The sequence below is a fragment of the Psittacula echo genome (genome assembly GCF_963264785.1).
Source record: "Psittacula echo genome assembly, chromosome: 4".
NCBI lineage: Eukaryota > Metazoa > Chordata > Aves > Psittaciformes > Psittacidae > Psittacula > Psittacula echo.
Genome location: NC_137738.1, coordinates 83,014,787 through 83,037,919, shown reverse-complemented (window position 1 = coordinate 83,037,919; position 23,133 = coordinate 83,014,787). Strand labels below are relative to the sequence as shown.

The following is a 23,133-nucleotide window of genomic DNA, read 5'->3' as shown; positions in this document are numbered from 1 at the left end:
TTGCAGGATATCTCAGCTATAGCTGTTTATTGTAACTTTCAAGATATGTGTGTCTGTCTTTCATGAATCTTGTCACTAGTATTTTAGGTAGGAGTAGTCATAATCCTGAATTTGGAGATTATTAAAAACTTTTAAAGAATGAAAAGAACTTCAAATTATAGTGATCTGGTAGTTTAGAGATAACGATTTTTAAAATGTTAATACTTAATACTGTGCAAATTAAATAACTCTGCTTATTGGAAAAAATAAGTGTTTTAAAATATTTGCATAAAAGTACTGCTATTCAGATCACTGAAATGTGCTGTTCTATCTAATACCAAATCGGTTGGTGGTAGTTAACTCTTGCTGTGCATAATTATCAGTGTTATATGGTATTATGCACAGCAAGTATCTGCTCCATGAACTATTTTCACCTTCCTGAAAGTGTAAAATGCTTAATTATTCCCAACTGAGGATCATTTTGATCAGGGTAATAATCAGTTTCTCAAGGTTTGGAAAATTCTTCCAGAATTCTGGTTGCTTTCATCAGAAAACTGCTAAACCTATCCAGTGTCCCCTGCATATTTGGATGAGCTTTGTATTCCCTGTAAAAGCATTAGTACTTGCCTTTGAAAAGACCTCTGCATTTTGAAAAACAAATATGCTTCAGAAAGGAAATGGCAGTTTATAATGAAGCCTACTGTATGACCTTGGGAGATAGTCTTGATACAGCATAGTGTTGTTATGGCCATAAGAAACAGAATTTGTGGAACGGTTATTTTTCTGACCTGTTTTTTGCAATTTGAATTCTATTCTTTTTTTCCTCCTGGGTTTCACTGTTATGTGGCTTCTTGTAAGTATCAGGGTAGATATCAGGTCTGCAATTGCAAAAACAAATGTAAAAACATAATAGTGAAATCTTTTCTTCCAAAGTGATGCAGCAAGTAACTAATCCTGCAGCTGTTGATACAGCTTTAATTAAAGGTAGATGCACACTATAGAATACCTCTTTTGAGGTAACTTCCTAGTCTTAGTTTCCTTAAGTAATCAAAACTTGGGACCCTGAATACCATATTGCCTTTTTCCTTCCCCAAGCTCAATACTCCCTTCTGCAAAGTAGGCAAATCCATGGGGAAATGTACCCTTTCTGCACAACCTCACCTCTTCCCCCCCAAGAAAAAAGAAAAAATATTGAAGGAAGTTTAATACATTTAAAAGCCAGAATATTCTGTGACATTAATGGAATCCACTATCTGCATCAAAATCTATAGCGTGTGATCAAACAACTACTCTAATTTGTAGAAATTAGTATACACATGTGATCTTATCACTGTAAATGACTTTTTACTAGTGAATGTATATCATATGAATGGTTCAAATTTGGCTCTCTTCTTCCTCCAGCAATTGAGTCTAATTACATTTGTGTTGACTAGATAGAGTGTTGCTAAGAGTGAATGGGCAAGCTAATGAGGAAGTACAAGAGTCATCTTTGGTTTCCAGGGAATGAAAAAACAGATGTCCAGTTGGTTATCAGATACAACCGTGGCTTTGCATACATGGTCTTAAATCTGGTGAGGATTTTTCAGCTAGTGGAAGCCTTAGGTTTCAAAACGTAATCCCTATTCCAACTCTGGAAGTGAAACCTACTATTTCTTGCAAGACTACTTTGATGCTTTGCAAAATTAACTCCAAAATGAATGAGGTAAATGATTTAAGAAGAATTCTACTAGTGAAGACAAAGAGAGTCTTCCTGTTCATTCACAAGTTGCAAAGTATCTGCCTAGTAGTGCTCATGCATCCTTCTTACGCCACCAATTTACTGGCCTGCTTTCTTAGTTATTTATTTCTCTCCTTCCCTCTTCATAAAGATAGATATGGCCACTCTAGTTGGTTTTTAGTTTTTATTATTAATTCTTATTTTTTTCTTTTCTTTGGATTTCCAGTATTCCAGTCTTTTTTAACCACAGGTGCTGCAAACAAGTTAGCATTTTAGATATCTGCCCTAGGAAAATGTTAGAATGATTTTTGAAGGCTGTACTGTTGATTCTGAATATTTCATGTATTCATGCCAGCACATGCTAATGAATCCATTCAAGATTTCTCTCTTGCATTTAAATAGACCCTTGACTGTAATTAGCACCTATTTCTAAGAGATATGAGCTAAAGGAAAGGTTAAAAAGAAATCAGGGAGTTCAGAGAGAGGGGAGCACTGGTAATGAAACGGAAGTATTTGAGAACAAACTTGCTTCTGTGGTCTTTTTACCTAAAACACTTGATATGTCTTAGCAGATTTCTGCTAGGACATAAGTGAAACAAGACAGATAAATAAATAGGATTGCTATGTTCAGTTGATGTTGTGTGTTTCAGATACAAGACCAAGCAGAAAGTGCAGTCTGAAAGTGATGGTGCCCTTAGAGTCAAGATAAAACTTTTGTGGGTTTGTCCTGGGTTCTGCAGTAGCAGTCATTTTTCTCCTTCTTAGTAGCTGGTGCAGTGCTATGGTTTTAGCTTTCAGCCTGGGAACAGTGCTGATAACACCAATGATTTTAGTTGCTGCTCAGTAATGTTTACTCTGACCAAGGACTTTTTGAGTCTCATGCTCTGCCAGGGAGGAGGGGAAGATGGGAGAGAGCAGGGACAGGACACCTGACCCAAACTAGCCAAAGGGATGTTCCATACCACAGCATGTCATGCCCAGTGTATAAACTGGGTGGAATTACTCAGAAGGGCTAGATCACTGCTCAGGTCGAAATGGGTATCTGTTGGCGGGTGGTGAGCCGTTGTATTCTCTTCTCTTGTTATTTCCCTTATCATTATTATTATTGGTGGTAGCAGTAGTGGTTTTGTGTTATACCTTAGTTACTGGACTGTTCCTATCTCAGCCCATGGGAGTTGCATTCTTTCCATTCTCCTCCCCATCCCTCCGGGAGCAGAGGGAGGAAGAAAGGGGAGGAGTGAGTGAGCGTCTGCGTGGTTCTGAGTTACCGGTTGGGCTTAAACCACAACAGGGTTTTAGTCTTTCCTTTCCAATTTTGATAAATATAATTTGTACTGTTAAAAATCACAGTTAGGTTTTATTTTCAAAAAGTCAATAAAATGAATGATTTTTGAAAGAATTCAATTATTTCATGCTATTCTGTTATTCTCTGACTTGTGGATTTGTAAAGAGTCTTTTTATTGCCAGGATGAAGTTGCTAAGCCACTGTCCATCATATTTGAAAAATCATGGCAGTCAGGTGAAGTTCCCGATGAGTGGAAAAAGGGAAATATAACCCCCATTTTCAAGAAGGGGAAAATGGATGACCCGGGGAATTACAGACCAGTCAGCCTCACCTCTGTGCCTGGCAAAATCTTGGAGCAGATTTTCCTGGAAGGCATGCTAAGGCACATGAAAAACAAGGAGGTGGTTGGTGACAGCCAGCATGGCTGCACTAAGGGGAAATCCTGCCTGACCTATCTGGTGGCCTTCTATGATGGGGCTACGAAACTGATGGACAGGGGCAGAGCAGTTGACGTCATCTACCTGGACTTGTGCAAAGCTTTCGACACTGTCCCACACGACATCCTTGTCTCTAAATTGGAGAGACATCAATTTGATGGGTGGACCACTCGGTGGATAAAGAACTGGCTGGATGGCCACACGCAAAGAGTTGTGGTCAATGGCTCGATGTCAGGCTGGAGGCCGGTAACGAGTGGTGTCCCTCAGGGACTGGTGTTGGGACCGGTCTTGTTCAACATCTTTGTCGGTGACATGGACAGTGGGATTGAGAGCGTCCTCAGCAAATTTGTCGATGACACCAAGCTGTGTGGTTCGGTTGATACGCTGGAGGGAAGGGATGCCATCCAGAGGGACCTTGACACGCTTGTGAGGTGGGCTGATGCCAACCTGATGAAGTTTAACCATGCCAAGTGCAAGGTCCTGCACCTGGGTCGGAGCAATCCCAGGCACGGCTACAGGTTGGGCAGAGAAGAGATTCAGAGCAGCCCTGCAGAGAAGGACTTGGGGGTGTTGGTCAATGAGAAAATGAACATGAGCTGGCTTCAGTGTGCGCTCGCAGCCCAGAAAGCCAACCGTATCCTGGGCTGCATCAAGAGGAACGTTACCAGCAGGTCAAAGGAGGTGATCTTGTCCCTCTACTCTGCCCTTGTGAGACCTCACTTGGAGTATTGTGTGCAGTTCTGGTGTCCTCAACATAAAAAGGACATGGAACTGTTGGAACAAGTGCAGAGGAGGGCTATGAGGATGATCAGGGGACTGGAGCACCTCCGGTATGAAGAGAGGCTGAGAAAGTTGGGGCTGTTCAACCTGGAGAAGAGAAGGCTGCGTGGAGACCTCATAGCAGCCTTCCAGTATCTGAAGGGGGCCTACAAGGATGCTGGGGAGGTACTCTTCATTAGGGACTGTAGTGACAGGACAAGGGGTAATGGGTTAAAGCTTAAACAGGGGAAGTTTAGATTGGATATAAGGAAGAAATTCTTTCCTGAGAGGGTGGTGAGGCACTGGAATGGGTTGCCCAGGGAGGTTGTGAATGCTCCATCCTTGGCGGTGTTCAAGGCCAGGTTGGATGGGTCCTTGGGTGACATGGTTTAGTGTGGGGTGTCCCTGCCCATGGCAGGGGAGTTGGAACTTGATGATCTTAAGGTCCTTTCCAACCCTAACTATTCTATGATTCTATGATTCTATGTGACATGTTACAATATGGCCTAATCCTTTCATTTCTGCTACTTCAGGAGCCTTTCACCTTTCCTAATGACATTGTTATTTTACTTCTATTTAATGTATGTCACCTTTCATTAATATTTCTAGTGTTTCAGGTACATGCTTGGCACAAGTGAGTTTTTTTTAATTCTAAGCAGATAGGATTCAAAAACAACTGAAGTGTTCTGACAGCTGACAGGAGACATAACTTTTACTTGGGTACATGCAACAGCATTTAACAAATTTTGTGTGTGAGGTAAATATTTCAATTTTGAAATAAGATGAGTGACTGTAACTTAACAATTTCTCCATTATGGTTAAGGTACAGATAGTTTAAAGATTAGTGGCAATGGTAAAGCTCACTATCAAGCATGCTGTGATATCTATGAAAGACTTTTATTTGGGCTGTTCAGCCTGGACAAGAGAAGCTGCATGGAGACTTCATAGAAGCCGTCCAGTATCTGAAGGGGGCCTATAAGGATGCTGGGGAGGGACTCTTCGTTAGGGACTGTAGTGATAGGACAGGAGATAATGGGTTACAACTTAAACAGTGGAAGTTTAGATTAGAAATAAGAAGGAACTTCTTTACTGTGAGGATGGTGAGGCACTGGAATGAGCTGGCCAGGGATGTTGTAAATGTTCCATCCCTGGCAGTGTTCAAGACCAGGTTGGACGGAGTCTTTGGTGACATGATTTAGAGTGTGGTGTCCTTGCCCATGGCAGGGGGGCTGGAACTGGATGATCTTAGGGTCTTTTCCAACCCTAACTGTTCTATGATCCTCTGATTTGAATTTGCAACTGAGATATCTCATTGGAACTTTTCATGAACACTGTAGTGGATAAGAATGTTATTTTTAAGTTACACAGCTACCTGTTCTCCCTCTGTTATCTCCTCTAATACTTCAAACTAGTTCTTCCCAAATCGCTTCCCCAAAATGTGAACAGTATATCATCTCCAAGATAGCATTAGCAAGGCCTTGTTTTTCCCAATCAGAAATACATACCTTATCCCCATAGGTTTAATGGTATCAGTAGCTGATGTTCAGCACGCTAATCTTCTTCAAGCTCTCACCAGCTGAGAAAATTTCATCCCAGTAAGAGTGCTGAATTAGTATGGGTCCTGATGTCCTCAACTCCTCCATCTCTTCGGTGTTTGCTTATTGACTCCTTCAAGCCTTTGAGCCACTAACTTTAGGGAAGATGATGAAAGATGAAAAAACCCCTTGAACAAAAATGTTATCTGAAAACATTTTCACCCTGCACACTGCAGTTATATTTTGATGGTTTATTTTTTAACTATGTGTTTACATTACTGTTTCCCCTTCCTTTCTCTTCCACTGGCTTTCCTTCTCTTCATATAATCAATTGCTATACATACCCACAGCGTAACTTTTTGCCAAGCTTTGGTACATGTGACAAATGGCATACATGCGATCATCTGACTTCTCAAAAATAATATCCAATGATCTAGAAAAGCCTTCTAGATTAAGTGGTACCACATGGAAAATATTAGAATTTTTTTGATGCTTAAAAAATATTAGTGTTAGCTTCCCAGTGCAAGCTTCAGTGAAGAGTTTTATATATGTGTTTATACAATATAATAATTTCTGTCATTTCTGTTTTATTCAGGTCATTGCCATTGTTATGGATATGTTTACAGATGTGGATATTTTTAGAGAAATTGTGGAGGCATCTGCTAGAGGGATTGCAGTGTATCTCCTGCTTGATGAGTCAAACTTCAGTCACTTTCTGAAAATGACGGAGAAACAAGGCTGTCAAGTTCAGAGGCTCAGGGTAAGGCTTCCTGTGTTCCTGTGCATGAATATTCACTACTTATTCCTATACAATCCACTGAACAGGGACTGTTAGTCAAAAAGTGATTATCAAATATAGGCTTTTTCGAATTAACAATAATGTTTAACTAGGTAAGCTCTCAGCAAAACCTTCTCTACAAATGTTTTTAGAAAGATTTTTGTCTTTTTTATGAGTCAAAACAAGAGTATTTGATAGAATTACATAATTTTTCATATATTATTTCTAAAGTAATTTTCAATTATTATATATTTAGGAACACTGTGTGCTTGAAAAACTAGTCTGCCTTTTTTGCTTTCTCTTAAGGTAGATTGCAAATAGAGGCATGAAGCTTATGTAAATTAATAAATTTCAGACTTCATGATCTTTTTCTTGGAAGTTATTATGTATTAAAGTACTTTAAAAGGCCAACAATTCTATTTTATTAATGTTTTCCTGAAAATCCATAATATGATGTCTGTATACATCATAGAATTGTGGAATCAGTGAGGCTGGAAAAGACTTTAAGTCGTCAAGTCCAGCCATTACTCCAGGACTGCCAAGACCACCACTAAACCATGTCACTAGAGAGTATTACATTTATACATGAAAAATGTAATTTTATCTTCTAAGAATGAGAAGACTAATGCTTACATTTTTCACAAGATGTCCTGTACTTCTGTAATATTTAATAGGGATTAGAATACAAACCATGAGCTGCACTGACCCAAAGTAAATGCTTCATAACTTCTTCTAGATTTACTGTACTGTAGATAGCACTGAAGAAATTCCAAAGATGCTGACAGAGTCTCTTTGCAAAGCTATGAGTGCTGCCTTCGCTGAACTTCTGTATAGTTCTATTTGCAGGTTTTTGTAGCTTGTTAGGCCATGTTCACACAAAGAAAAGGAATATTATAAAAGCTCTTCTTAGCAGCATCCAGTTTAAGAACCCAGTCTAAAATCCAGAGAGATGTGGTGTATTAGTGAAGATAAAGGGGGTTCTGATAGTATTTTTGAGCAAACCTGTATTTTATACCAATTTTTGCTCTGGAATGTTGACTTAGGTCCTTAAAAGTATTCCCATACCAATTTCCATTCTTTTTTCTTGTGTATGTGTGTGGGATTGTCCTCTGGTGGCCTAATGCACAGGGCTATGGGGACTTTTGGAAAGAAAATATCAAAGCCATGTTGTGGATCTGTAAACAGATGGTCGTGGTTGCCTTCATGAAGTGAGTATTTGGCAGTATTTCCGTACTCTGGAACTTGAGATACCACCATGTGCTGAATACTTGGGTCGGCTATGCCATAGAGGCTGCCAAAAATGGTATATGTCTTTTTATGGCATGAGTTTTACCCTCCTAAAACAAAAGTAATCAGAAATATGGACAGGCGTAAAGCAGCTGACGTCATCTACCTGGACTTGTGCAAATCTTTTGACACTGCCCCAGATTACATCCTTGTCTCTAAATTGGAGAGACATCAATTTGATAGATGGACCACTCAGTGGATAAAGAACTGGCTGGATGGCCACACACAAAGAGTTGTGGTCAATGGCTCAACATCCATCTAGAGACCAGTAACAAATGGTGTCCCTCAGGGATCGGTGTTGGGACTGGTCTTGTTCAACATCTTTGTCGGTGACATGAATAGTGGGACTGAACACGTCCTCAGCAAGTTTGCCGATGACACCAAGCTGTGTGGTTCGGTTGATATGCCGGAGGGAAGGGATGCCATCCAGAGGGACCTTGACACGCTTGTGAGGTTGGCTGATGCCAACCTGATGAAGTTTAACCATGCCAAGTGCAAGGTCCTACACCTGGGTCAGAGCAATCCCAGGCACGGCTACAGGTTGGGCAGAGAAGAGATTCAGAGCAGCCCTGCAGAGAAGGACTTGGGGGTTTTGGTCGATGAAAAAATGAACATGACCCGGCTTCAGTGTGCGCTCGCAGCCCAGAAAGCCAACCGTATCCTGGGCTGCATCAAGAGGAGCGTGACCAGCAGGTCAAAGGAGGTGATCCTTTCCCTCTACTCTGCTCTCGTGAGACCTCACTTGGAGTATTGTGTGCAGTTCTGGTGTCCTCAACATAAAAAGGACATGGAACTGTTGGAACAAGTGCAGAGGAGGGCTATGAGGATGATCAGGGGACTGGAGCACCTCCGGTATGAAGAGAGGCTGAGAAAGTTGGGGCTGTTCAACCTGGAGAAGAGAAGGCTGCGTGGAGACCTCATAGCAGCCTTCCAGTATCTGAAGGGGGCCTACAAGGATGCTGGGGAGGTACTCTTCATTAGGGACTGTAGTGACAGGACAAGGGGTAATGGGTTAAAGCTTAAATAGGGGAAGTTTAGATTGGATATAAGGAAGAAATTCTTTACTGTGAGGGTGGTGAGGCACTGGAATGGGTTGCCCAGGGAGGTTGTGAATGCTCCATCCCTGGTGGTGTTCAAGACCAGGCTGGACAAAGCCTTGGGTGGCATGGTTTAGTGTGAGGTGTCCCTGCTTGTGGCAGGAGGGTTCGAACTGGATGATCTTAAGGTCCTTTCCAACCCTAACTATTCTATGATTCTATGCATTTCAAGTGATAGCTCAAAAAATGCCATTTTCAGAGTAATTCTGTGGGTCTATAGCTGTTTCAAAAGGTTAACTTCTTTTGGATGGATTTGAGGTTACCTTTTTAATATGCTTTTATAGACCTACAGGCATTTATACTGTGGTTGAAAGAATTAACATACATATGAGTGGATTTTGTATGGATTAGTGTGGATTGGAGAAATTTGGACATGGCCTCTTTAGTAACATTATGTTTTATATGTTTCTGTTTAGTAACGGTAGGAGAAATAAAATGCATCTTTACTCTGCAAAGTTTGCTTAGAATGCTACAAGTTTTATCAGAACATGAAAAATATATCCCAAAGATCTAAACAATATGCCTGTTGTGTGGTGGGTTTCCAGTTAATTTGTAATAAGTCTCTTCAAATTAATTGTCTTTTTATCCAAGTGCTCCATGTATCTGAGTTTACTACTACCACAGTAAGTCTTTTGTGCCTTTATTGAGGATGAAGAGAAACTGCAGGTGACTATCAGGGAACAGTCAGTACTTTGGAGAGTATTTCTCCCTTTGCCTTTTTCCCATCAGCCTAAGGTTCACAAAAACAAAGAAACATCTTAAACTTTTTGTGCTCTCGGCTTTCAGTCTTTCCCTTCTGTTCAGTGAAAGCAAAAAAGAGAACAGAGATACATGGATCTATTTCTTTTCGTCAAGATGTAGCACAAGCAGCATTGGTCTTGTTATTCTCTGGCATGATTTGGTTCAGTCTTGCAGGAGTATGGCAGATGTTCCTCATGCCATCCACTCATAAGGAGTTTCCGTAAAGCTTTTCTGATTCAACACCTTCTCTGGTGTTTTTTCTCTTCCTTTGAATCAGTAAAGAATGAGATGCAGTGATGAGAAAAACTGTATTTTTTGATTCAAATTTACAATTCAGTAGTATTATGTATGAAAAAAAGAGGATTTTTTTCATAAATCTACATTAAATATCCGTACAGACTGTTTTCCTCATCTGTAGTATGACTGTGTATCAGGGCATGTTTCCCTCTTTATTGAAAGATATAGCTGAAAAAATGGGTAGACTACATATTCTGTGAATTCTGTGTAGGAATTCTGATTAACTTTGTCACTGTCTGACTTGTTTCATCAGCAGTTCCTCTGCATAGGAAGATAAGAGTCCTTACAGATTCAGATGTTTTTCAGATGATTTTTCTAAAACTAATAGCTAAATTTTTCGAGATGCGCTTTTTTTTTTTTTGCCTTTTTTTTTTTTTTTAATGCTACTGACAGGTGCTGCAGCAAACTGTGAAATAGATTTGGTCTGCAGAATGCAGCACCAAGACAACAATATCCCTCAGTGGCCTACAGCCTGTCTTGGAGGAAGGAGAAGATCCTGTGTTTGACTTTAAAAACCTCCTAAAACATCAAGTCCTTGATTAAAGTATTCTTCTGTATGCATCCCCTAGCAGTCACTGACTTTCCATTTCACTCACTGTGGCTGATCTTACCTATGTTTGCGTGTCCCGTCAGGCTACCTTGGTTCCTTCATGATGCGTGGGTTTGTTGGTTTCTGGTTTGCCCACGGTTTTCCTCTCAGGATTCATAAATGAACTACTGCTTTACCCACAATGATGCAGTGATCAGTGGCATGCTACCATTAGCAGGGAAGTCCTATAGCTTCAAGATGAAACACAGCATTTCATACTAAATGGGGCTTGCAGTTCAGTATGTATATGTGTACTGCTTTTAATCAAACTGCTTCTGTTGGTTTATGAGGAGCTCCACACAAGCTCTCACACGAGCATCAAGAAGGAGTTGGAGTGAGTCCAGAGGGCTGGAGCACCTCTCCTATAGAGACAGGCTGAGAGAGTTGGTAGTGTTCAGCCTGAAGTAGAGAAGATCCTGAAGAGACCTTATAGCAGCCCTCCAATACCTAAAGAGGGCCTACAAGAAAGCTGGTAGGGGGGCTTCTTACAAGGGCATGTAGTGACAGGACAAGAGGGAATGGGTTTAAACTGACAGAAGATAAATTTAGATTTGCTATTAGGAAGAAATTCTTCACTGTGAGGGTGGTGAGGCACTGGAAAAGGTTACCCAGGGAAGTAGTAGCAACCTGGTCTAGTGGAAGGTGTCAGAGCTCATTGCAAGGTGAGTGGGACTAGATAATCTTTAAAGGTCCCTTCCAACCCAAACAGTTCTATGATTCTAAATGGAACATGTTGTTACTATATATTCTTAAATGTTGTCTGTATTTGGGGCAATGATTCAAAGTATGCATCCCTGGCACCTTATTAGAGGGTTTGAAGTAGGTGAAGAATGCCAGATTAACTGTGGAGGAAAAGAAAGTTTGATGTGAGAAAAGGGAACATGATCACTGGAACATGCCTTTGTAATGCAATATTCCTGTCTGTTAGTGGATGACCTACCAAGACAAGGAATGAGTACAGGATTAAGGCAGCAAGATAAAAAAGCTGCAGAAGGAATAATACTGAAGAGAAGGAAAAGAAAAAAGAGAACAAGAGGAAGCAGTGACTATGGTTTTTCTAAAAACCAGTAATTTAATGTAAATTTTATTCATTTTTTAGATATGCCTACTTGAAATTATATTTCAACTTATGAGTACCTAAGGCAAAGCTTTTTTTTATATAGTATAGTAATTTGCAAGCCATTAGCCTTGCTTGTGCCTCCAGTGTTCCAGATTCCCAAGTGATATCATGTCCAATACCTATCAGACCTTATCTCAGTAAGATTTGATGTGTTCAACTGTCATGTCTTTAGGCCAGCATTGCTTGTTATGGTTATTTGAAAATGTATAAGCTGCCTCTCAAGTTAACTTTTTCAAATTATAATGACATAAATATATTTTAGTATAGTTAAATATAAATCTGACATACAAAATATAATTACATGGGATATAAAATTGGGTAAAACGGTCATTAGGTAAATGCAAATTTCGTTACTAAGTCACTACATTTTATTTTATAGTACATTTTATTTTATAGTTTTATTTTATTTTATAAACATATTTTATTTTATAATTTTATATTGTGATAATCTTTAGAATGGGTAAATTCTGGTTTTGGTTTTTTTTTTGGTTTTTTTTCAGGAATTACTCTTTTCCACACTGTTTTCCACACAACTAAAAGCTTTTTATGTAACTACTTTTACTTAAAGCTTCAGTAGCTGCTGAAGAAAGGATACTTTTGTTCAGTGGGGCTGGCTTATCCAAAGTTCAACAAAATCAGACTGGAAGAGTGGGAAAATTGACTTTCATTGATAAGAAAACTTCCAGTTAGAGTGCAGAAAACTTGAAAGACAGTGCTAGATTGTAAAAAGTGCTTAGCAGGTAGAGATGCAAAATTATGTCAATATTCAATTACGTCAATATTCAATAATGCATATTGGGTTCTTATTGTCACTGATTCTTTTGTAGCTGTTTTGAAAATAAACATGAGCATCAACTTGTATTTTCACTTTTAACATTTTTACCTTTTAAAATTTTAGAGCACTTCTAGACACTACTTCTTTTATTTATTTAAAAGAGAAATTTCATGTTTCTACCATATTTGCAAGAGTCCACAAAACTAATTTTTAAGTACTGTCTTTGTACCTTTTAGGTGAGTTGCATTTCTTTTTGAACACAGCTTGACAAAAATGCTATGTAAAAACTCAGCTAATAAATAAAATTTAAAGAACTTGGATAGCTTCAGTTAAACCATAATTTACCTAGTCAGCAGCTTTTAAGTGTAACTCTTGCTTCTTTGATTTGATTTTTCTTTTCATCAAAGTTTTAAGAAACTAACGGTGAAAATATATACTGATTTAGAAAGCATGAGTTACGTGGAAATATGCTTTCATTTCTTGGAGATTTTCTCCTATTTTTTTGAATTTTCTGTTTCCCTTTCCCTTCCCTTCCCTTCCTTTCCCTTCCCTTCCCTTCCCCCTTCCCCTCCCTTCCCCTCCCTTCCCCTCCCTTCCCCTCCCTTCCCCCTTCCCTTCCCTTCCCTTCCCTTCCCTTCCCTTCCCTTCCCTTCCCTTCCCTTCCCTTCCCCTTTCCCCCTTCCCCCTTCCCCCTTCCCCCTTCCCCCTTCCCTTCTTATTTATTCTCCTGGTTTTGCTGAATTTACCTTGTACACAATCTAATCCATTTTGCTTCATGAACAGCCCTAATCCATCTGCCTTGACCTTTACAGAGCACATGCCTGCTGTGATTTTCAACCTGTCACTGTAGCAATCCCATGAAGCAAAACATTCCTCTGTATTCACAAGCCTTATATTGCACTATTTCCATATATACAATCTATGTAATAATCATACAGATTTTGTTCTCTTTCTGCCAATGCTAAACTACGGATTTCACGCCCACTGCAATACTTGTAAATTACCACATATTAACATTGCTAGAACACGTATTGCAAGGCTAGAAACTGAAGTAAATATTGTGATTATTCACAGCTGTATTCCAAACTATTTTTATGCCTTGTGAAGCATTTCGTATGCCACAGCCAAATGAGATACATGCTGTAAGTTGGTTTGTATTGAATATAAATTTTATTTTTTTTCTATAAATACCAACTAAAGTATTTCAATTGTTTTTTTTCAGAACATGAGGGTGCGGACAGTAAAAGGACAAGACTACTATTCTAAAACAGGAGCAAAATTCCATGGAAAAATGGAACAAAAATTTATTCTTGTTGACTGTAAGAAAGTCATATATGGTTCTTACAGGTAAGCTCAGTCACTGTGGTGTCCACAGAAAATCTGTTATCTCAGTATCTCTCCTACTGCAAATTCTTTTTTTCTAATATTTATGAATATTCTTCCAGAGAACAGTATGGGCAAATTTAATTATCTTTTCTGCAATTTAACAAGATATCATAGATACTTATTACTAACTAGCCTAACACAGTGCCAAATTCTGAGATCCTCTGTTAGTTTTTCACAAATAAGAAATAAAAGATATAGCTTTTGCCATAGCTAGAGATTTGCTAAAAAGAGGGAAAAATCCTGTTTTATCTTGTATTGTTTGAATTATTCTTGTTTAACATTCACTGTGGAAATGGCTGCCAAAATTATTTCATAAGCTTTCTTGGATAGTTCCTCCTTATAATAATATTCTAAAACTTACATTATAGACCTATTCTGTAGCACTCTGTAGTACATCATGGTGAAATTCAGATTTGCCAAAGTTAGGTTTCTCTTTATATTTTGCTAAGTTTCTTTATTCTACTTTCCATTTTATTTCCAATGTATGTGTGCAAAGCATAGGCTGGAAGAACTTACAGCTTTGCAGAGCTGGAAAAAAACCCTAAGTTAAAGGAGGGACAGTTATATCTCACACTTTCTTAAATATTTTCCTTCTTTTCATGCTACACTTTTCTTCTCTGGCCTACTGAAATAGTTTCTGCTAGTGTAGTGCCTTGGTGCCAGATCCACAGCCACTGACTTTCACAGATTTCCACCACTGTAAGCTTTTGAAAATCTGGCTTTTTATTTCCTCTGAGATTCAGCCAGCCCCAAATTCCAACTGATGCATATAAATGATAGTGAGGTAAGTGACAAGTTCATAAATGAATGAGTATAAAAGAGTCCAGGGAGAGTCTGCCTGTTCTGACATCCACACACAGTGGTAGAGAATGTGATAATTTTTCTTGTTCCATTTTGAAAAATAACATCACTCTAAGAGCTAGCACCCCAGGGACTGGAATCATCAGTTTCTGTAGCAATTAAACTTGCTTTCTGAAAGAATATAGTGATTATAACAAGAAGGATGACTCTTTCTGAAATCTTGCTTTCTCGACTCAATTTAAAGTTTAGGGGTTTTTTCAAATATTGCAAAATATATTATTATAAATAAAGATATTATTTAATTGTGTAAATTAATATAAAAAAACTTATGCAACATGATTCGATCTCAGGATACCATCATTTCCTGAAAAATACAAAACTAACAAAACAAAATAAATTCAGCAAGCTATTTATGTGAATACGAAAAACCTATTTTCTAACATCCAGAAGACAGATGCAAATAAAAACGATCATTGATTTATTTTTTTTACACTTTTTTTTTCATGAATAGAGTATTGCAAAATAGGATGGGTTTTTTCATTGTAATATAAAAATTTTATGGTTTTGTCACCATGATATTATGGTTGTTGGAACACCCTTTATATACATGTTAGTCTATTTTATCTCATTTTGTAGCTATAAAGTAGCTATAGCTACTTAGCTTTGAGCATGTGTTCAGCCTTTCTAAGTACAATAGAAAATACGAAAATTTCCTTCATCAGAATATCATCATTGCAATTAAAAGAAATGTTCATAGCCAATCTGGTGTGTGTAGTAAAAAATGTAAACGTCTTAACAATTCTGAGGTGCATCTTTTTGAAAATGTGTTTAGAGTGAAGTACATTCAGAGCTATTGAAGCAGTTCTGGTTATTATTTTAATTTCAAACTAGTTTTTTTTCACAACATAATCACACAGTAGCATTTTCTGACTCAGGAGTAAACACAGTGGGTCTAGTCAATCATGGCTTAATTTTTGTAGAGGTAATTTTGCTCTATTAGGTATTTGTACTCCACTGTTCTACATTTGTGAATACATTTTTGCAATATCCGCTTTTTTAAGGGCAATTAAGTAGTTAGAGAATCATTTTCGCTCTCACAGAAAGCAGTGAAAAGTCTCCAGCTGAGTTTGACTGGTATTCGATTAGACCTTCCAAATCCAAATGACACAAATCATGACCACAATTTATTTATTTATTTAGAAATTATTTGAACAAAACCAGGTCTTGTGAAAGTTAGATGCCTAAATACCTCCACTGAAGTGAAAGCTTTCTTCTCAAGAAGGACCAGTGTAACACTTTAGTTCAAGAGAACTGTTTCTAATGGTCATTTGTTCTTCTTTCAGCTTTATGTGGTCATTTGAAAAAACCAACCTCAGTATGGTTCAGGTTATCACAGGACAGCTGGTTGAATCCTTTGATGAAGAGTTCAGAACACTATACGCCCGTTCTTCTGTTCCTAGTTCATTTGCCCCAGAATTAGTGCGGGTAAACAGTCGCAGGACACTTTGGGATAATGATACATACCAACACTCAGTGTCTTCCTTGGCTTCAGTTTCTAGCCAAAGAAACCTTTTTGGTAGGCAAGACAAAGTTCACAAGATAGATCCTGTTTGTTGGAAAACTCGTGGAAGATACGCAGTAAATGAAATAGATAAATATGGTTTGAGAAATCAATCCTATAATAAACAGCCATTCCATCCAGGTTTTAATATGCAAAATCCAATCCAGCCGTATCAACCTAGTGAAAAAAATGAGCACTGGAAGAGACACAGTTATGCTGGGGAGAAACCAGAAAGAACACCTTACCTATTACTCAACAGAGCTATTAATAGAGCCAACAATCCATCAAATACTTGGAAAATGGCATCTGATAGCCTTAGTATTGTTTCTTCGTTACGAGGAGGATATGCAAATAACTACAATACACCCCAGCAAAGTTTTGCTGATCAGTTTTCACGACCAAAGGTAAATCTTGCAGAAAGAAATTCAATTGTACGGAGGTCTTTTAACGGGACAGATAACCATATCCGTCATCTGCAGCAAAGGATGCCAACCCTCGAACACACAACGAAATCATTCCTACGTAACTGGCGAATTAAGTCATATTTGAATGATCAGTCAGATTATCCAGTAGAGTCTAATGGGTCAGCCTTGGGTGACAGATATGATAGCTACGACTCACCTGAAAATATTAAAGCTCATGCACTGTATTCTCATTCTCGTTTACGATCATCGTTGGTATTTCAGCCAACTTTACCTGAACAGCAGGAAGTAAGCAGCTGTGCAAGTTCTTCAAATTCAACTATAATTGGGTCAGAGGGAAGTGCAACACCTAAAGGGACATCTAATCATGCTCCAAGTGTGAAAAATGGAACAGATAATATTTTAGAAGAGCCTAGCACAAACATCCTGCCTAAATCAGATACACCAACACTCCCCAGAATTCATATTGCAGACAACGCAAAACCTAGTGTAAATTCAAATGCAGCAGGTGACTCATCTATCTACTTGTACACTACACTGTGTGCAGACAAACATGCAGGAAACTTGAAGAACCTTCAAAATGAAAATATGCTGAAACGGAGAAGTTTTCCCATGTTTAATTCAAAGTCCATGTTAGACCCTGGTGCCAACAAACATGCATCCAATTACGTTTACAGCACATTAACTAGGCATAGACTTAAGCAGCCAGTTAGTCCAAAACTTCCAGAAGACATGCTGAAGAGCGCTAAAAGTTTGCACAGTGTGACAAACCACTTGCCACAGGAGGAAAAGAACCTCAAAGAAGAGCTAAAGAGCCCAACTGCTAGCAAGGCAATCTCTATGGCTGCTCTCACTGAACCTAGCAAGGAGGAGTCTAGTAAGGACTGCACATCAAAGAAAGAAAGTAAGAGTTCCCCAAGTTTTCTAAAGAAAGGATCCCAGAAATTACGGTCACTTCTTAATCTCACACCAGACAAGAAAGAAAACTTGTCAAAAAACAAAGGTCCTGCATTTTATAGAATGTGTAGTAGTTCTGATACATTGGTTTCTGAAGAAGAGAATCAAAAACCAAAGATGTCTGAGAATAAGACAGATTCTTCCCCAAGGAGAAAGAGAAACACATCATCAAATTCTCAAGGTAGCTTGAACAGAAGTAAAGAAGATGTTACTGGGAGCCCAACAAAGTCTCCAAAGTCTCCAAAGTCACCAAAACCTCAAAAACCACCATCTGATGAAAGCAATAAAAAGTGTCCTCTCTTGTGCCCCCTTGAAAGTAAGTTCATCGAAACTGCAGGAGATCCATCTACCCCAAGATTTAATACAGAACAAATTCAGTATCAAGATGTAAAAGAAATCACCACAAATACTACTCCTGAAAGTGCCCCTGTTTCTGCTCTTCAAAGAGCAAGTTCAGTGACACCACAGCTGGCAAGCTCAAAATGCCAAGAGGAGCTAAGATCTCGTTTGAGTGAAAGGCGTATTTATAGTCGCTTTGAGCCATTCTGTAAGTTGGAAAATTCTAGCCAACCTGCAGGAAATGTACCCAACAGTAGTTTACATCTCTCAGATATCAAAAGCAAGACCTTAGGGAATAATTACGGCAGGAGTAATCACATGGTCAGCTACAACTCAACCGCTTATCATCCATTGCAGCCTAATGAAAATAAGCTGAGAGGATTTATGCAAAAGTTTGGGAATTTCCTACACAAAAACAAGTAAAACTTTTGTTGATTATATTGAAATACAGCAAGAGTAGCAAACCTGTATATAATCTTAACTGGACAAGACTGGTGGGCAACTTTTATAGAGCTTACTTGGGTTTCTTCTTGGGTCTAGGACATTGGAATGAATGTACATATTTTCACATCATTATCCTAGAATTGTTATACTTAAATCTTTACAGGAATTCTGAGTCCAGAAGATATCTCAAGGGAGTTGTTTATAGTGTTTATATTGTAAGATTAATTTTATACATTTTCCTTGTGGAGAAAGTATGTACTAGCATATTGTAAGATCAAGTGTGGGGGAAAAAAGATGGAGGATATTTTTAAACTTCCAGTAACACTGTTTCCAAAGATTTGCCCTTTAAAAGTAGAATAGCACAAGGAATAGTGGCTTGCATTTTTTCAGCATTTATGTAGACTTTCAAGTGATAGTCAAATGTTAATGCATTGCATGTTACTTATCTTTAATTTTTTAAAACCTGTTTTAGGCTTCATCTTGTTAAAAATGTACCCTTTAACATCTATTGAATTGTTTGGGCAGCAGATGGACCTGTCTTATTTTATTGAGTTTTGCAATGTAATATGGTATTTTTCTGAACTATTTGGCACACAGATCTGAAAGTGACCTTAATCTGAGCTCTCACAGACTTGTTTACATGGTTAAACTACTGTGAATGTAGAATGAACATTAAAAAACCTATTTATAAATAAGGTGCCTTGAATGTAACTTAAATTTCAATGGATTAATTACATTTTTATAACATGCCAGTATTTTGTAATGTATTCTAAAAATAGCTTTTTGTTTCGTATGTCTATTTGGTGTTTCAAAATAAATGTCTGTGGACTTCCATTTCTCAGGTAAGTTTTTGAGTTTCACATACAACAATCTCTTTTACAAGTTGCCAGATATATTTGCAACTTTGGCTTTAATAACCTATATTTTTTAATAAGGTTGCAAGTACTTAGACTAGGCATATGAGGGAGATTGCAAGCTTAATTCTACAATGCTGCCTTGTGTCAGGATGAATATCACAAGGCCAGGAGCAATTAAGCATGTAAAATTGAGTTTAGGAAAAGTCACCATGTCAAACGATAAAGCACCTCGCCTAATCCAAAGAAAGTAGTAAAGGGTGATAGTAGGAAGTGTTAACCTCAGTGGAGGTATTTAGTACCCAGCTGCAGTCTAAGGGACACATTTTTATTCATCTGAGCCTCTCAGTCATAAAATATGATATTAAGTAACTATGCCAGGTTCGTGCTTCCAGAAAACACCAGCAGGGTGATGTGCTTGGGCAGCAGCATGGCATCCAGTTCTCATCTGCAGTGTGCAGCTAGAACATCCAGCTGGATCACACCCTCCCGACTGTGGAGTTTGCCTCTTAGAATGCCATAATGATTTAGCTGCAAGATGTTCTATGACAGTTTTATTCCAAATTCAGAGATTTTGGAAAATTCCTTTTTGAAAGCTTATAATTCTTATACAGGGTCTTTGTGTTGAAGGAGCATATTTTAGGGGACCCCTTCACCCTTAGATCTGAAAGGTCCTCCTCTTTGGAAAAGTCCCACTAGGAAGGTCTTGGCTTTATCCTTTAGAAACAAAAATGCATTTCATGCACCAGCTAGCTCAAGTTCATTTGTCTCTTCTACCTGTGGCCCTGGGAAGAGATATTGTATGGAAATTTCGCTGAGAATCTGTTCTGGCTCCTGTGAACTTGCCTTAGTTAGCTGTCAGTGATTTCAGTGAAGCGGTGCCAGCCTTTTAGTCAAACTGTTTCTCAGGCAACCTTATTAGGCTGATGCATCATAGCACTAACTATTTCACTGTGGGGATGATTTTTATTTATGAGAGTGACAGTCTTGCATCTCAATCTTCTGCTGAAAGTTTATGTCTCCCCTTTACCTGTGACCACAGAAGAGATGTTATGAATTTCTTGAGGAACACTGGTGACTTTGTGCACTCCTTGCTGAAATGCCATAGTTGGCATTTTTCCCAAACGAACATTTATACTGAAATATTCTGTCTCAACAAAGGGAGCTTTTTCAGACCCAAAACAAGGAGTGTCTTCTTAGTACTCCTGACAAATTTTCAATATAGGCACAACCTACTTCCACAGCCAACAGCAATGCAGTACCGTACTTTTTGTAACTCTTAATATTTTTTAACATGGCAAACAGTTATCCAGGATAGTGCCTAAATTAATAGTGCAGCAAAGGAATTTAATCAAGGTGCAGGTGGTGCTAAAAATGGTGGGGGTAGGTTTTAGGAGGATCTTTAGTTTTCCCTCATACTCTCACAAGCTCTGGCATACGCTTGTAGGCACTGCTATATTTGGGAAGGAAATGAAAGAGAAGAACAATGGTCTGGCGGCAAGTTTTGAAGTGATAGTGCTTTCTGTTTTGTAATAAACTTTGAGAAACCTGTTTTAATACAATTTGGAAATATTGTATTTTTCAAGTAGATTGCTAATTAAAGAGACTTGAGAAGTCAGATATTTAAATTTACCAAGTCATCTATGTTTGTAGGTATATACTGCTATTTTGTACCTATTTTGTACCCTGGAGATTAAGGGCCTTCAGTGAAGAGCCTGCTCATAGACTTACTAATGTGAAGAAAAAAAAAAAAAATCACAGTAGAAATAGCTTTTTTTTAATTTTTTTTTTTTTAATTTTCAGATCTCTCCTAGAGATCCCGCATAGGAATGTTGTTACATTAAGGCCTGATCTGAAGTTAATTTAAATGAATGCAAAAGGCCAGCACAGACCTCAGTGGAAATAGGATCAGGCACTTAATGTACTGACACCCCTATTTTGGCGATGTTCCAAGACCCAGTGCTGCCTGGGGAGCAAGAGGCTCTGACGCCACAGGAAGAGCAGCCTAGTGCCCTGACTGCAGATGTGGTTTTGGGGGTGGGGAGAATACTGGGGAGCTCCACAGGTGGTGCAAGGACCAAGTGGTAGTTTGCTTCCTCTGGACTTGTGTGTTAAAGGTGGGAAATCAGTGCTCATCCAGCCCTCTCTGATTTCCCTCATGTTTCTGTGGGAACCCAGCTGTTCACAAAATAGAAAATTATGGGGCAGGGGGAAGATACCTGCATCAGCAAAGAAAAAAGATATGCACATTTCTGGAGGGAAAACTAGAGTTTATATTTTTTAACTTCCTTTTCCCAAAGCTTGTCTTAATGTTTCTGCTTTTCCAAGGAGATGCATTTCATTTAATGTGTCCTAAATGTGCTGTGTGCATTGAAGGTTTGTTACACCCTGCACACACCCAATGCACTCCCAGTTTTGTAAGGCCGTGGAGTAACAGCTGTTGCCATTCATGATGGTCATTTGGCCAAACGTCTTGGCAGTTGTGAAACCCATAAAAAATGACATATCATTTCCACATTAAATAAAACTCCATTAGAACCATAATAGCTCTAGGAGGGTGGCCATGAAAAATCTGATCAGAGTTATGCAATACTGCACCACTGGCAGCGGAGCGCAGAGCAGATAGGTGATACATACAGTGCCCATTCAATTCACATTATAAATAAACCACCCCTACTTATGATCTTAATACCCAGTGAATAAATTGCTTAATTTCTTTAGCCTTGTAATAAGCGGTCTCAGATTGCAAAATGTCAGTTGTTCTCTTCTTAATGAGCTTGCACTGCACTTTCTATTTATGCTAACAAACATGAAGTAGATGTTAAGGAAGGCTAAGAATTAAAAAAAAAATATTTAATTTTCAGCTGCCTAATACATAAGGGTGGTAGAATTTGTTACAAATGAAAAGCTAATCAGGCAATAGATGTTTGTGCATCAATAGGTGAAAAATTACTGTTCAGAGAAAAAAATGTTTGATCATTTTTTGGCTTTCTGAAATGTATTAGGAAATGTGTTTATAAAAGAAGACATAAGAAAAAGAATACAAAATCTGTTGCAAGACAATGTAAAAATAAAATTTAAAATGGCTCCACTAAGCTGTACGATAATTATACTTTTTTTTTTTTTCGTTTGTAGCATTACGTGGGATAAGCTGTGCAACCAACAAGTAGCTTTGCAAGTGTGTAGCGCAGAGAGATCAGTAAGGTTACTGTGGTACTTTTTGTAATTGGTCCCCTGTGTCAATATTGTACTGCACAGTACAGTACTCAGGATTTATAGTTTGATTTCTTTTGGTCAGGAGATTTTGAGCAATATAAAGGTGCAGTAGTTCAGGGGTAACTGAAACATGTTACCCCAGTTTTGTTTCACTTGCGTAAGTACATATTGCATTAGCACCCTGGTGACAAGAGAGGAGCCTGCAGTGCTCGAAAAGCCATCTTGCCATTTCATTCTTTATTTCATACAGGTGCTAAAGATGTCTTGGTACCTTTCAGTAAGCTCTGAAATATTTCGTTATTTTCAATTCAAAACTAAGAGTTACAGTTAGATCTCCATTTTTTCACATTTTGACATGGTGCCAAATACATGTTGGATGTTCCGAGTAGTCTTTTCTCTGTTGAGAAACAGGATGGAAAAAAACGTTTGCTCTTGGACAGCTCAGAACAGAGCTGCTTTGCTGTTAGGCAAAGCTAGCAGTACAGATTTCTACTTTAGTAACATTGACTAGTGAAGATTTAATCCCTTTAGCCTCATTCTAGTTTAGAATGGTCCCATCCCCACCCAACCCACACACATCCCGCCCTGGTCAGTATTTCAGACAGTTTTTATGCATATAACATTTTAAAATGTGGTCAGATCCTATTTCTGAAAAGCTAGGGGATATAGAGAGCTAGATACCCAAATCAGTTCTTTTTATATCTTGCAAATCATAGAATCATAGAATCAACTAGGTTGAAAAAGACCTTTAAGACCA

At 38.4% G+C, this 23,133-nt stretch overlaps 1 protein-coding gene across 1 annotated transcript in view; it reads left to right on the top strand.

Moving 5' to 3' along the window:
• Window positions 1-18,285, top strand: part of FAM83B (family with sequence similarity 83 member B) — a gene marked incomplete at both ends in the record, with an annotated part of 44,859 nt that extends 26,574 nt beyond the window's left edge. Inside the window, 3 exons of the mRNA XM_080616028.1 lie at window positions 6,308-6,472; window positions 13,619-13,743; window positions 15,927-18,285. Coding sequence (XP_080472154.1) covers window positions 6,308-6,472; window positions 13,619-13,743; window positions 15,927-18,285 — 2,649 coding nt within the window. The remainder of the gene's footprint in view (window positions 1-6,307; window positions 6,473-13,618; window positions 13,744-15,926) is intronic.
• Between the last annotated feature and the right edge of the window lie 4,848 nt (window positions 18,286-23,133).